Raw genomic sequence first — 14768 nt, forward strand, 5'->3', positions numbered from 1 at the left:
GTGGCTGTTCTATATGCAAGCATCAATGTCTTGAACTTGATTCGAGCCACAAATGGTAGCCAGTGCAAGGAGATAAAGAGAGGTGTAACATGCGCTCTTTGGGGCTCATTGAAGACCAGTTGTACCGCTGCATTCTGAATCATTTGTAGAGGTTTGATTGTGCTTGATGGAAGTCCAGCCAGAAGAGCATTGCAGTAGTCCAGCCTAGAAATGACAAGGGCCTGGACAAGAAGTTGTGCAGCATGCTCCGTTAGAAAGGGCCTGATCTTTCTGATGTTGTGCAATGCAAACCTGCAAGATCGAGCGGTCTTTGCAATGTGTTCTTTGAAGGTCAGCTGGTTATCAAAGGTTACACCAAGATTTCTGACCGAAGTTGATGGGGTAATTGTAGAAGAACCTAGCTGGATGGAGAAATCATACTGTAGAGTTGGAGTGGCAGGGAAGACAAGAAGCTCAGTCTTTGCCAGGTTGAGCTGTAGGTGATATGCTTTCATCCATGCCGAGATGTCCGCCAGGCAACCTGAGATCCGTGCAGCTACCGTTGGATCATCTGGTTGAAATGAAAGATAGAGCTGTGTGTCATCAGCATAGCAATGGTAGGAGAAGCCATGTGCCTGTATGATGGGACCCAGTGATGGTGGGTATATGGAGAAGAGGAAGGGTCCAAGAACTGATCCCTGAGGAACCCCAGTGACAAGTTGATGTGCTTTGGATACCTCCCCTCCCCAAGCCACCCTGAAAGACCTACCGGTGAGATAGGATATCGAAGTGGAATCCCTGTGATGCCCAATGAAGAGAGGGTAGACAGGAGGATCTGATGATTGACAGTGCCAAAAGCAGCAGATAGATCCAGCAGAATAAGAACTGATGATTTGGAATCAGCTTTTGCAATCCGCAAGGCTTCCGTGACTGACAGTAGCGCAGTCTCAGTTGAATGGCCACTCCTGAAACCTGACTGGTTAGCATCCAGTTTGTTGTTCTGTGAAAGATACAATGATATCTGGTTGAAAACAACTCTTTCGAGGGTTTTCGCTATGAATGGAAGGAGAGAGACAGGTCTGTAGCTATCTGTAAGTGAAGTATTTAATGTAGGTTTTTAAGAGGTTTAATGTTAGGTTTTCTTATTAAGCTTAAGAAGTTAACAGGGGATGTATAGCTTAATTAGGGAAATATGGATTATTAACATCCTCACCCTCTCCTGGTGACAGAACGGAGAGGGTGTTTGCATGCGTTACAAGTGTGCATGTAGTCAAGGTGGCTGGGATTGACTTTCATCTCTGGGAAAGTGAGTGAACTCGCCATCAAAAAGAGCCAGCTCATTTCAACCTGTAGTCAACATCACACTCTCACTCTCTTCGGCTGGGGTACTTATGCTCAAATAGATAGAGGTATTTATGTAGTACTGTATTTATGTGAATGTTACTGTGTGGCAGGGACCTGTATGAAAAGTACACGTGAATGGTCAGATGCACTTCTCCTTCAAAAATGTCTCAAGTGAACATTAACAGGCTGGATATGCATCAAAATATCTAATCTGTGCTTTAGGCTGACATTTTTATTCTAGACGTACTTCCCAGTAAAATTAGTTTGAATGTTTTATGTATTTTATGCTAATAAAGTAATTACTTGAAAAATGTGCATGCTGTTGTTTAAATTTAATTAGCTCATATTTGATATTAATAATGTATATAATATTTAACTTAATTTAAAAAGGTAATGTATTCAACAGCATATTAGTTGTAGACGTAATATTGAAAAGCCTACCAAGAATCTTGATATTTTCACAAACACTAACACTAAAAAATGAATTGATTTTAACGATAAAAGACTGTAAAAATGCTACTGTAAAAACCTGTTAACTGGTGAAGAGCATGTATCCTTACTGTATACAGTGAATAACTGTAATAGAGCTAACCTTACCTTATATTTAGAGTAATTTTACATTAAAATACTATAAATTGACATTCCCAGAAGTCCCTGTGTGACAGCTCACATTTGATGGATTTTCGATTAAGTAACTACATATGCTTCAGTTATGGAAGTTTCAGTTCTGGCAACCACAGCTACCGTATTTAGTTTTTTGTTTGTGTGTGTGTGCATGTAATTTTCTTTTTTTGAGTATACACTTGTGAGAAAAAAAGAAACAGTGATTCTAATTGATGTAAATGATGTTTTGTTAGTACATATTCTAAACAAAGGCAAGGATGAATCAGAACAAAACCCTCTTCATGATGACAAAGAGTAGCCTTTAAAAAAAAAGGCAAATTAGGTAAAAGTGAAATCTGAAAAAAGGTATAATACCTAAGGAGCAATGAGGTTAGTTAAAAGAGAATTCCGAGAGTACTGTAAGTGGATAGAAGCACTAATCATTCAGCACATAAGCTTTCTAAGTATATCTGCATCCCATTAACCTCAGCAAAGTTAAATGAGCTGGCTTACTAAGTACCAAAAATGGCATTAAGGGATTTTTCCCTGTTTACCTAAGACACATAAATTGTATTTCAATTTAAAGGATAGTCTATCCAAAAACAAAACTTTAGTTGTTTACTGTTTTGTTCTAAAGCTGTATGACTTATGTTCTGAGGACTGAAGCTTTTAAGCTTCAAAGAAGAATCATACCATGAAAGTAAATTATAAAAGATTTTTTTTAAAGATTTATTTGTGGTGTTTTTGCCTTTATTATGATAGGACAGACCAGAGCTGACAGGAAGTGAAGTGGGAGAGAGAGTGGGGTGGGTTCAGGAAATGTTCTCGAATTGGGATTCGAACTTGGGAGGTCTGTAGTGCAACAGCTCTGTATGTCTGCGCTATCGGCACTAGGGATGTAACGATTCACTCAACCCACGATTCGATTCGTGATTTTGATTTCACGATTCGATTCACAATTTTTTTTAACAAAATGAGATTTAAGACAAATTATAAATTAAATGTGTCCTTTTATAAGTGACGTGACATGTGGCCAAGTATGGCGACCTATACTTGGAATTAGTGCTCTGCATTTAACCCATCCAAAGTGCACACACACAGCAGTGAACACGCCCGGAGCAGTGGGCAGCCATTTTTTTTTGCTGTGGCGCCCGGGGAGCAGTTGGGGGTTCGGTGGGCACCTTGCTCAAGGGCACCTCAGTCGTGGTATTGAAGGTGGGATATGCGTTTCTTTGTGAAATTGAAATATAACACTATAATAATATAGTCTACTAATATAGCACTTGTAAATTATTGCTCTTTGTTGATTGCTTCTATTGTCCTAATTTGTAAGTCGCTTTGGATAAAAGCATTTGCTAAATAACAACATTTTTATATAATGTAAATGTAGATAACAAAACTAAATATAATTTTTTTAAAACAAGCCCCAAATCAAATAAATAAGTAACACAAATAAAATAAATCTCTTCATATAAACAAACTAAGGCTTTGTCTGTGCTCTTTACATTTAAAATTAGAGGCAACCACTGCATTTTAATCATGTTTCAAACAAAGATGCTGCATACATGCAACATGAGCAGTTTTTAATCTAAATTAGATTGTACAATTTCGAAATTTGAAGCAAAAACAGAATAGTTTGACTTCAGTTTTGTGAAACTATGCATAAACAATATCTGCATGAAACAAAAACAGCAGACGAGAGCTGAATTGAGACGCAGATTCACTCTCTGCCAGCAGGTGGCGCTTAAAGCATTTCCTTGGTTTCCGCTGTAAATAAAGCAGCGCTGCACTTATGAACTTTAATATGCATTATACAGAGGCAAGAGGAAAAGAAAAAATACCATCGAAAGACGGTAAGTTCCCCTCAGACATACATTCATATAAACTCCTACACCTAATTGAATCGCGATCTGTTTAGCATCTCAACCGATTTGAATCGTCACATATTTAAATCGATTTTCAACCGGCTCACGGTTAATCGTTACATCCCTAATCGGCACTGACAAATTATGACATAATTTAAATTTTTGTGTGAACTATTTGTTTTAAGAACATCCCCCGAAGTTCTGCTATCAATTTCATTTAAGAAATTCTGGTGTACATGTACGTTATTGCAATGCCTTATTATCTGCCATTTGAAACTAATTATGTTAGTATTAGTTCTGAATCTAAAATTACATTGTGAATGACATATTAGGATCTAAAAGAAAGTCCATCTGTAAACATGCACTACAGCATATGCAGCTATAATACATGAGTTGTTTGATAATAAAAACTGTCATGATTGTCTCATTACATTGTAAATGGATGATACATAATCATTAGGCGTATTAGGTTTTCATTGTGGGCCACCATCAGACGTGATTATCGATTGCAGCTGAAATGTCTGCCGTATATTGCGAACATGAGGAAATCAATAACCATATTCTGAACTTTCCAACAACAGTGACAGGCAGGATCTTGAAAAATATCACCCTGCTTCCACTCATATTTCTGTTACAGTTTGAGGACGGTGGAAATGAGACAAGCGATTTTAATCCATCAAGGGTGGGGACACAGAAAAAGATGCAGTGTTTTAAACATCTTTTTTGACAGTTAAATTGGTCCCATTTAGTTGCAGAAAAATGGAGGTAGCTATTATACCACTTTTACTAGATGTTGGATGCATCGAGGCCTTGCTGTACATCACAGGCAGTGCCACTTACGGTTTCCAACAAATGGCCTTTCACAAATGGCTGCTAAGAGCCTGGAATGTGTTCTAGCGGCAGAACATTAAACAACATGTGGGTCACTGCAATGAGTCTGCATCAGGACGACAACAGAATTAAAAACAAATGTCCGTTTTTGTGGAAGAAGCATCTTTGAATATCTTTTGGACGAAACCATGAAAGCATTTACAATAAAGCTAACTGGACTTACTTTCAACTATGACTTGTCTTCCAGACCAATCATCATTGATCATCTGAATATTCCCAAAATGGATGTCGCTGAAGAATATGCGGTTGTGGTGCGAGGCCTGCTGCCGATAATCGAATGCCAGAGCGATGACGTTCTTGAAGTAGTCTGGATTCTCAAAAGGTTGGAGAGGGGAGTTAAGATCGCTCTCGTCAGACAGGTGGATGCTTTTCAAGATGGTCCTTTCAGAGTACAGAAGATAGCCCTCATATCTTTGGCAAGCAAAGCCATCTTCGGCTAAGTACCCATGAGCACAGGAACAAGTCCTTCTTCCGCTGCCCAGGTGAAAACACAGCTGCTGACAACCTCCATTGCTTCTCGCACACGGGTTGGTGCCTGCATGCAAAAGCATAAAAAGATATCACTGGATGCACACTGAGATATTCAGAATGATTGGGCTTTGTTCAAAGAAAACATATGTGGCATAATAAAAATAAACTCATTAAGTTGAAACCTCAACCTTTCTCCCGGCCTTTGTTAAACACTTTCACGTCCTTCAGGTTGACGCCAAGACCACTTCTTATTGTGACGGTGTCGGTGGCATCGCTCTTGAATCCGCGCCGGATCGATCCATTGGCGTGGGCTCTGCCACGGATGGTACAGAAAAAGAGTCTGACATCAGCGTTATGGTGGCGGTTATTTAATTAAAAACAGCGAGACTCATTAAAACACAGGAAAGCTGTTTTAACTCTAAAGCCGAGAAAACGTCACCTTGGCGGTGACTTACGGTACACCCTATTTACATAAGGCCAACAGAGTCTGCCTGGGAGATGACAGAAACATACGGCAGGTCTCATAATAACCTTGCTCGGAAGGGGTTAATCCTTTGAGACTGGAGCAGCTTGCTCCGTGGGCTACTTTGGAGAGTGTAGCACTTAGTAAAGTAATAAATTACCTGTCAGACCAGTAGATGTAAGCCCCGAACACAGCCACGGAGAACAGGTCCACATTGGCGGCTGACAGGACAATCTCTCGGCCCTCCCCGGTTTCAAGGTTGATCCCTTCTATCTTGTCGGTCCGGGCATCGCACCAGTATAATCTATTTTCCTAGAAAGCAATTTGAAAATGCACATCAGCACCTCTCCCTTTGAGCAGCCCCATTTTATCAGCATCAGAAGAAAAGAGAGTGAGTGGAATATCAGGAAGTGGAACCAATTCGGCCTACCTCATAGTCGATGGTGATTCCATTCGGCCAGGCGATGCCAGAACTGACCAGGGTCACTTGGTCTGAACCGTCCAGTCGTGCACGACCTATGCAAGGATTCTTCCCCCACTCGGTCCAGAATAAATAACTGTTCATTGGAAAAATCAGATGCGGAATACTACTTTAACCATGCTAAATTCTACATTTCATAGTGAATTTAAAGGAATAAAGGACCTCAGTTGAAAATGAGAATTATGTCATCATTTATTCATTCTATGCAGAAACTCCAAGCTTCAAAAAGGATGCAAAAGTATCATAAAATGGTCCGTACGACTCATCATCATCAAATATATTTTGACATCAGCCCTAGAGCACATTGGCACGATCATTAGAGAAGTATGAATCATTGTTTTGAACTGAATCTTTTCAATTAATAATTTTATTTGATTTTTAACACTGGTTTACAACTTAACCATGCAAAATTGTAAAGTTCATCGCGACCAAAAGGAATTGAATTAAAAATTCTGTCATTGTTTATTCACTCTAATGCCATTCCAAACCCATACAACTTCAGAATTGAAGACCTCAAGCTTAAAAATGATGCAACAGCTTCACAAAAAGGGCACAATATGCCAAGTCTTCAAAATTAATTTTAACAAATTTTTGTTAGAGACAGTTTATCACTGAATATATCTTGATATTGGCCCTGGAGCACCTTGGCATGTTCACTAGAGAAGATGAATCATTGAATTAATAATGAATAGAATAGAACAGAATAGAATAGAATCGTTCAATTAATCATTTGATTTGATGCTTAAAACTTAACAAATCTCACTGATATGGTTCTCAATGATCAGGCTAATAATAGCACTGAGTCACATGAACAACTTTTATGATACTTTTTGCATCCTTTTTTAAGGTTGAAAGCTTTACTCATTCACTGTAAAACTGCAAGGAAAAGTGCTCCACAGAATAAGTCGAATGCTTTGGAACAAAATGATGGTGAGTAAAAGATGTCAGAGTTTTCATTTTTGGGTGAACTATTCCTTTATAACTGTTGTTACACCACCAAGGAAACGTCATTCAAAGTTTGACTCAACTGGAAAAGGAAAAGACAGCTTTCACAGCCAAAGGCTTGAATTGGAGGCTGTTTTTTGGATGTCTGGGATTTAGAGGATCCCACTCCTGATGCTGTCTGCTGTCAGCAGTTAGATGGTAGATGGGTTAAAGCGTTCATATGTCTAAAACTTGTCTTTTCGCTGTGTGATTCTGATTGCAGGTTGTAAACATCAAATTCAAGGCAAACAGACAAAACTGGCAAGATCGGAAACCATAAAGTTTGACCCTAATTACTGAAACAATACCATAATGGACTACAAAATGAGCCTGTGCCTAAATGGAGATGCATATCTGCTGGTTTTAAATTCTTAATTTGGTTCATTAGTGGAGGCCAAGACATTTTAAAGCCAGTTCTGTCAGCAAAACAGTCCAAGTCAGATCACAAAATTGATTTGACCTTCAAAGGTTTAAAATGCATTTTCATTTCTCTTCCAAGAGCTCATTGTATTATCCGGTCTAATGCACTTGCATATTTCCCTACAATTCACTCAGTAATTTCTAAAATGATTCTAAAGATTTATATTACTGAACTGCAGACATGGCTGAAACTGATCCGTACCCTCTCTGTGGATGCACTGCAATGGCTCTTGGCTGGTCCAGCCCTTCTGATATTACAACTGACCGGTAGAGACCATTCAGACGAGCAATTTCAATGAGGTTGAGGCCATGGTCTGTCCAGTAAAGGTTACCTGGTAAAATAAATAATTAAATAAATAAATAATAGATAGATAATTTTTTTTAAATTGCAATATTTCACAATATTACTGTTTTTAATATATTTTGTATTATACTATATTGTGCTGATTGACCAAATATATGCAGCCTTGGTAATAAAATAAAATAAAATAAAATAAAATAAAATAAAATAAAATAAAATAAAATAAAACATACATACATACTGGCCTTAAACATTTTTAATAGTAGTATATCTAAAGGCTAGAAATGCAAAGATTTTATTTGGATAATTTGTGACAGTGGTAAAAAATGACAGCATTCCATTTTTAAAATGATGTTTGTGTCTTACCAGCAATCCAATCGACTGCGATGCCCTCCACTCTGTTGATGCCAGTGGTGATAATGTCTTCCCTCCATGTCTGATCCCTCTTGGCTCTTGAGATCCGGTTTAATCCCATGTCTGTCCAGTAAATTGTATCATTGCCTGTATGAAGGAGGACATATGTCATAAAGAACAAAGCTTGCAACATAGATAGTGTATGAGAAAGCATCTCAGACCCTTTACATCAAAAAACAAGAGCAGAAATAAATGAAGCCATGTTAATGCCATGTTAATATCGAATGCTTTTTAGTAGTAACAATAACTAGAAACCAACAAGCATTTGGTAGAGAAAATACAAAACAAATTGTGTAGCAAACAAATCAAACATGATTAGCAATGACTAAAAGATTGCTTTGACAGAAGCACGCTCTAAATGTAACTGGTATTTTTGCCCTAAAAACTGAATGTGACAAGATTAGTTATTTATTTGCATCCTCCTGTTATTACTGAATTCACACTCGGCTAACGGATTTCTTACATGTGACAGCAGCCAGCTGGAAGGCCCTCATCTGTTTCATGCTCCAACAAGCTGCCTCTTAATAACATGCAAATGGTATGCATGTGTAATCAGCATAGGCTGAGCTGGACTGGGGTTTTCTTCACCTGAGATGAGCGGATTCTGGTGGTAGGTGAGAGCATTTGCATTGAAACTCTCTGACCATCTGCCTCTATTGCCCTGCTGCTGAGGACAGCAATTCTGCCATGTTTCCCAACCCACACAGCATGTGAAAAAATGACCTGTCCAGCTAATGATTTAAAGTTGCCAATTGAATATTATTTTATTAGTTTGGATGCACAAACCTCCATTCAGTGTAAGCAGATACAAAAGATGAAGTATAGGCTATATTACAAGGTAGTGATTTTCTTGCTAAATTATTATTTTTTTATTGACAACATATATGTTAGTATATAATAATTAATAACTAACATGGCGCACAATATTATAATATTTAATTCTATTTTAAAATATAAGTATAATAAGATTTTTTTTTCATTGAATGACTGCCCTTATTTGTATGGACCAATTAACATCATCGTCATCATCATCATCATTATTATTATTTTTTTTTATTATTATTATTATGATAAGTAGTAGCAGTAGTGCTATTTTAAGGACTCATTATCATTATCATCATTATTATTTTGAAAAGTAGTAGTATATTACTTTACCATATTGATCATTTAAATAACTAAATAAATAAATAAATACATAAAACATGATAAAAGATAATTAAAAGTTACTTGGTAAAAATAGAATCAATAATTTTTTTTTAAATGTATATATATATATATATATATATATATATATATTCAAATTGCAATAATATTGCACAATATTACAGTTCGAATTGTATTTAAATTGTATTGTATTATATTGTATTTATTTGCAAAATGTATGCATTCTTGGTGAACAAGACACTTTCAAATACATAAAAAAAGCTATTTTATTTGAGCTATTATCTAATTCAACACAATAATAGAGTACAAATATTTTAAAATGTTTATTAATATTCAGTTGTATTGATTGACAGCCATAATTATTATTAGTATTAGTGCTATTTTATTTGACCATATTGTTAATTTAAATAAACACACACACACACACACACACACACACACACATATATATATATAGTATATAGCCCAATCTGTGTAGTGTACTTATGTTTACATCAGCTCTAAACTGAATGGAAGGCTATATGCACTATTTTCAGCACAGTGTTTGTTGGTTGTTTGTTTACGGGAGTAGGAGTAGGAAAGGTCAAGTCACATATGAATGACTACAGCAGGTATTCTGTACTACTGCATATATATGTGTTTGCATGTTTATGGAAATGTCTCATATTATTGACTGTTATAATGCTAGTTTGGTACCATCACATGTGGACTGCCCCCTTGACGCTCACTTCATTTATGCCACTTGTCACCACAAAATGCTCCCCCGAAACAGGCTGAATAATCTTGCATCAGACCGCTGTCAAATTAACCTCATTCACAGAATGAATAATGCATAGTATGACAACAACCCCTCAACGCCATCAGCGTGGTGATGTCGGCTCTACTTTCATTTGCTAGATTATCTACTATACTGCTTTCTGTCTTTTAAAGTTGTAGCTATAAGAGATATAAAGAGAACATGTATCTGTTTGCACCTACTTGTTTAACCCATCTGAGCTGTTTATCTCTTCTACAAGTGATATGCAGTGTTGTTAATTTTCTTCTGATCTGGTAAGAGACTGTGCAGCTAATATGAGACTGTACATCTGACAGCAAACAACATTTAAAAAAAAAGTAATGCACAGAAAGCGATACATGCCTTATCTTTGTTGTGCACACAGAGAGGATTCAGAGAGCGGTTCCATACACTAGTGAACACACTGGAAGTTAGCAGGACTGAGTCATGGGAAGAGCCGTGTTTGTACCTGCATGAAAGTCCACGCCAACGGCAAACAAGGTGCCGCTGATGGGCATCAGGGTCTCGGCGTGGTCACCAGGATCCAGAGCGATTCCACGTATCCCCTCATGAAAAGAGTACATCAGAAAAGAACTCAGGCCTGTGATAGACAACAGCAAGCGAGAGATGTTAGATGAAGGTCAAATGAATGTGTCACAGATTTCTTTGGGCACCTTCCACATAACAAAACAAGCAGCTAATCCAAAGACAACATGAATTCCTTTTAGAAGGGAAGAAAAAACCTACCTTCACAGGAGAGACGGTCACTGCGCAGGTTGTAGCCAATGGTGCAGGCACATGTGCGTGTGTTTTCAGATGTGGGCAGACAGAGCTGCGAGCAACCGCCGTTATTCAACTGACAGGCATTCCTACCTGAGAGAAACCATGATAAAAGGAGAAAACATGTTGATCTCATCTTGTCGAGAGAACTGCTGACTGTAGCTTTTGGGATTCGCTTATACATTGTTGCAAGATAATAATTCCAAACAGTTCTGAAAGCATAAGTTTGCGATGAGTAAAATATGTAATTTCAGATTTACTAGTGCATCCAAATTAAACTGCAAAAATAATGACTTTTTTCATACATTTCCTGAACCCCCTTGTATCCCATTGTTTACTGTTTGACCCATTTATACAGTATGAGAAAATATGAAGGACTCTAAAATTAAACTAAATATACTGTATATAGTCCTTATGCCAAAGCCAAAGCAAATTATTAAAATATCTGGAAAATAATTAAGTTGACACTGCAGCTTATTTTATACTCAATGGTAATGTGTAAACATTTTTTAAAAGTCTCTCATGCTCAGCCAGGCTGTGTTCATTTGATCAGAAATACAGTAATATTGTGAAATATTATTATAATGTAAAATAATAATAAAATATTTTAATACCAAAGCTAAATTTCTTTCATATATAACTTCTCTAATTTATTACAAAGCAGTTTTACAGAGAATATTGTCATACAAAATCCAATTTCTACTGATAAAAACTAGGACTGTCAATGGGGGGGTCATTTTCAATATCATTAAAAAGCAGAATGAAATCATAATAATATTGAATTTGATGTTAACATATTAAAATCTTAAGTAAAAAAAAAAAAACTCAATCAAAACTCAGAAAAAAAACTGATAATTTCATTATGCTTTTAGCTATCAATAAAAGTATTCTGAGGTCTGTTTAACTTATTTCATTATGTTTAAATCCATTCCATAAAATTCTGCAGATCCCCCCCCCCCCCCCCCCCAAATTAGCAGATAACAAAAAAACTACTTATGAGTCATAAAAGCAAAGCTGAAGCATTAGACTAATTTGAGACAGTTTCTGAGTTATGTCATTTATGCTTTTATATGAAAGCAATTCCTTAACAAGTTCGGCCGCAATGCAATGGTCATAAATTTGGAATATCTCCTCATTTGATGAAAGGTATTAGTGTTGCTGTCAAGTCAAGATGACTTGACATTCTTCCTGGAAGTCTTACTCTCATCCTAATTGTATAACTGAAAGTGAAGGGGAGGGAAACTGCGCCACTGTGTATTAGCACAAGCTCTCAGGGAAAGCTCAGCTTGCACATCTACGACAGTAATAAGACCGCTCCGCATTATGAATAGAGAGGCTAATTGCTGCCGGAGAAATTTGGTGGCTGGATAGATTTACGTTTGTGCCCGTTTAATGGTCATTCCTTATTCAAGTCGACATTTTAGTTTGAATCCAGAGCAATGCCGTTAATGGATCTGCCATTAGTGTGAATTATTTGCAGAATAACTCACAAACTGGAAAACCAATATCTGAATATATCTCTGCTTACACACAGGGAAGATAAGCTTGTGATATTAGGTAAAAAAAAGGTAGAAAACAAAACAGTTGACTCATTAAGAGCTATTTACAAGTAAATTAAACAACACAGTATAATGCTTAAAATTTATGGTCTTGTTTATTTCAGCACATTTATTTTTATACGCTACTTTAAGACTCTACAAAATCAAAATTAGTTTTGTGGCTTTTAGTCCATGTCTATTAACTTTAAGGCCAATTTATATGCTTGTGCAGTCCTAATCAAGGAAAACTGAGCAAAAATATTTGTCCAATAAATGCTCTCAAGAATGATCATTTACAGTAGGGGTGGAATGGTTCAACTTACTGGCGGTTCGGTTTGTATCACGGTTTTAGAGTCACGGTTTCGGTACGGTTTGGTATGTGCCATGTTTAGGCAAAAACTATATTGTCAAATGAAAATAAATATAATCTAACTACAAGCAACAGCACAAATAATTAAAATAGAGTAAAGATGGTCCTAGCGCGCGTCGAACCGTGTGTGGAGAACCGTATTATTCGTTTTTTTTCCGCGAAACGTTCCACCCCTAATTTACAGTAATATAAAGTAGCTAAATCATGGTACTTGGCAGTGTTATTTTAGCATCATTGAGATTATATATGTTTTTAATTATTTAAATTAGTGTTTATTTTTTTTCATTTTTTATTTCATTTTATTGAAATTTAAGTTATACAGTTTGAGTATTATTGTTGTGTCTTTTTAAAATATGTCTACATAGCTATTAATTTACAATTTATTTTTTCTTATTCATTTTTTATTTTAGATTTAGCTAATTTAGTACATCAAGTTAAATGAGAAAATGAGAAATGGTGCAACTAGAAGGTTATTTATTTATTTGTTTAATATTTAGTTCCATTTCAGTTGAATTTTATTTTATTATTTCAAGAAACATTTTTTAAAGGTTTTAGTTTTAGTTAACTACCATGCAAATAACTGTGATTTAACTAAAGCACACTGGCTACTTAAAAACGCAAACTCTTTGATATGTCCTGCCCAAACTTCCTGTTCTTTTGGGAAACATGTCAACACTGAAAGAAATCCCACAGCTCTAAAAAGACGTTAAACTTCAGTTATCCGTTTCAAAGACAATGACTGGTCAAGCTATTTTTGCAACAACCTTGACTGTATCTCAACGCACCTTTCTGACCATCTCTGTCATACACCTTCATGTGTACCACTCCGCTGGTCTTATTGCGCAGCACTGCCGGGTTACGTCCATCTCGTTTGGCTACCGTTCCCAGCTGAGCCAGATCGTCATCAGCCCACCACAGCTTGCCACCTGGAAAAACAGATGAATTATTCATTTCCCAAAGTCACAGAACCAGCAGGTCTGGCTGCCAATGGAGGCACATGCCATTATCGTTTGTTTGTCCCTTTTATACCACATGCATATAATCCGGTGGTGTGCTGTGCTTTTTCGATGCCAAAACTATGCTACGCCACAGTGTACGGGTGGGCAAGGGAGGTGGTGGGAGAAAGTGAGCGAGTAAAGTAAAGAGATAGGACTTGAGCATTATGCATGTTCCCTTCCCAGTGTGAGTCAATGAGGCAAAGCTCAGGGCGGCCTGGCTACGTGCCCTGGCTGAAGACAAGGACTCTTCATTCACAAAGCCATCAGAGTGCATCTATTCTCACAGTGGCGCTGTGGCTAGCAAGCCCCTCGTGTTGTTTCCGCTCTGTAAGGCTGAGTGTGCCACAAAGGGCCTCAGAGATTGTCCTTGGCTCTGAGCCTAGACCATATCTCTTTGCTGCAGGAATACAGGAGAGCCGGAGACAGTCGTAGCCGTGCAACCGTAAAATTAAACACATATTTGTATTTGTTAAAATATAGAGGCATTCAATGAACCGAATGGCATTGAATGCATTGGATGAAAGAAGTTAATCAACAAAATCACAGTTTCAACCAAAATACCACATACTGCTATGTGATTGCTACAATAAAACTGTACTCACTTTGGATTAGCAACTTAAAAATAACATTACAAGATTTTTTTATGGTTGATGGACATTCCAACAAGTTATTAGGTTTTACAATAGTAACTGTAGTAATGTCTCGGTTACATATGGTAACCCTCGTTCCCTGAAGGAGGGAACGGAGACGTCACGTCGGATGACCGACGAAATTGGGATCTCGCTTAGAGAGACCAATCTACTTCGAGTGTAATCTAAACGAGCCAATGCACATTGGCATGCGATTATTGCATCCAGCTGCCGCTGATCACAGCGTGAGTATAAGTAGGCAGCAGATGCAGTGCATATTCAGGTTTTCGCTGAGGAG

The 14768-nt window shown here is 37.2% G+C and overlaps 1 protein-coding gene across 1 annotated transcript in view; it reads right to left on the reverse strand.

Annotated features, from left to right (window-relative positions):
• The window catches only part of lrp1bb (low density lipoprotein receptor-related protein 1Bb), a 373072-nt gene that overhangs the window by 89652 nt on the left and 268652 nt on the right, over positions 1 to 14768 (reverse strand). Inside the window, exons 33-41 of the mRNA XM_016288691.1 lie at positions 13629 to 13769; positions 10903 to 11028; positions 10625 to 10756; positions 8169 to 8303; positions 7704 to 7833; positions 6047 to 6173; positions 5777 to 5928; positions 5342 to 5466; positions 4846 to 5217 (exon numbers count right to left, since the gene is read on the reverse strand). Of these exons, the coding sequence (XP_016144177.1) occupies positions 4846 to 5217; positions 5342 to 5466; positions 5777 to 5928; positions 6047 to 6173; positions 7704 to 7833; positions 8169 to 8303; positions 10625 to 10756; positions 10903 to 11028; positions 13629 to 13769 (1440 nt within the window). The remainder of the gene's footprint in view (positions 1 to 4845; positions 5218 to 5341; positions 5467 to 5776; positions 5929 to 6046; positions 6174 to 7703; positions 7834 to 8168; positions 8304 to 10624; positions 10757 to 10902; positions 11029 to 13628; positions 13770 to 14768) is intronic.

This window comes from Sinocyclocheilus grahami, unplaced genomic scaffold (assembly GCF_001515645.1).
Source record: "Sinocyclocheilus grahami isolate Dianchi unplaced genomic scaffold, SAMN03320097.WGS_v1.1 scaffold233.1, whole genome shotgun sequence".
Lineage (NCBI taxonomy): Eukaryota > Metazoa > Chordata > Actinopteri > Cypriniformes > Cyprinidae > Sinocyclocheilus > Sinocyclocheilus grahami.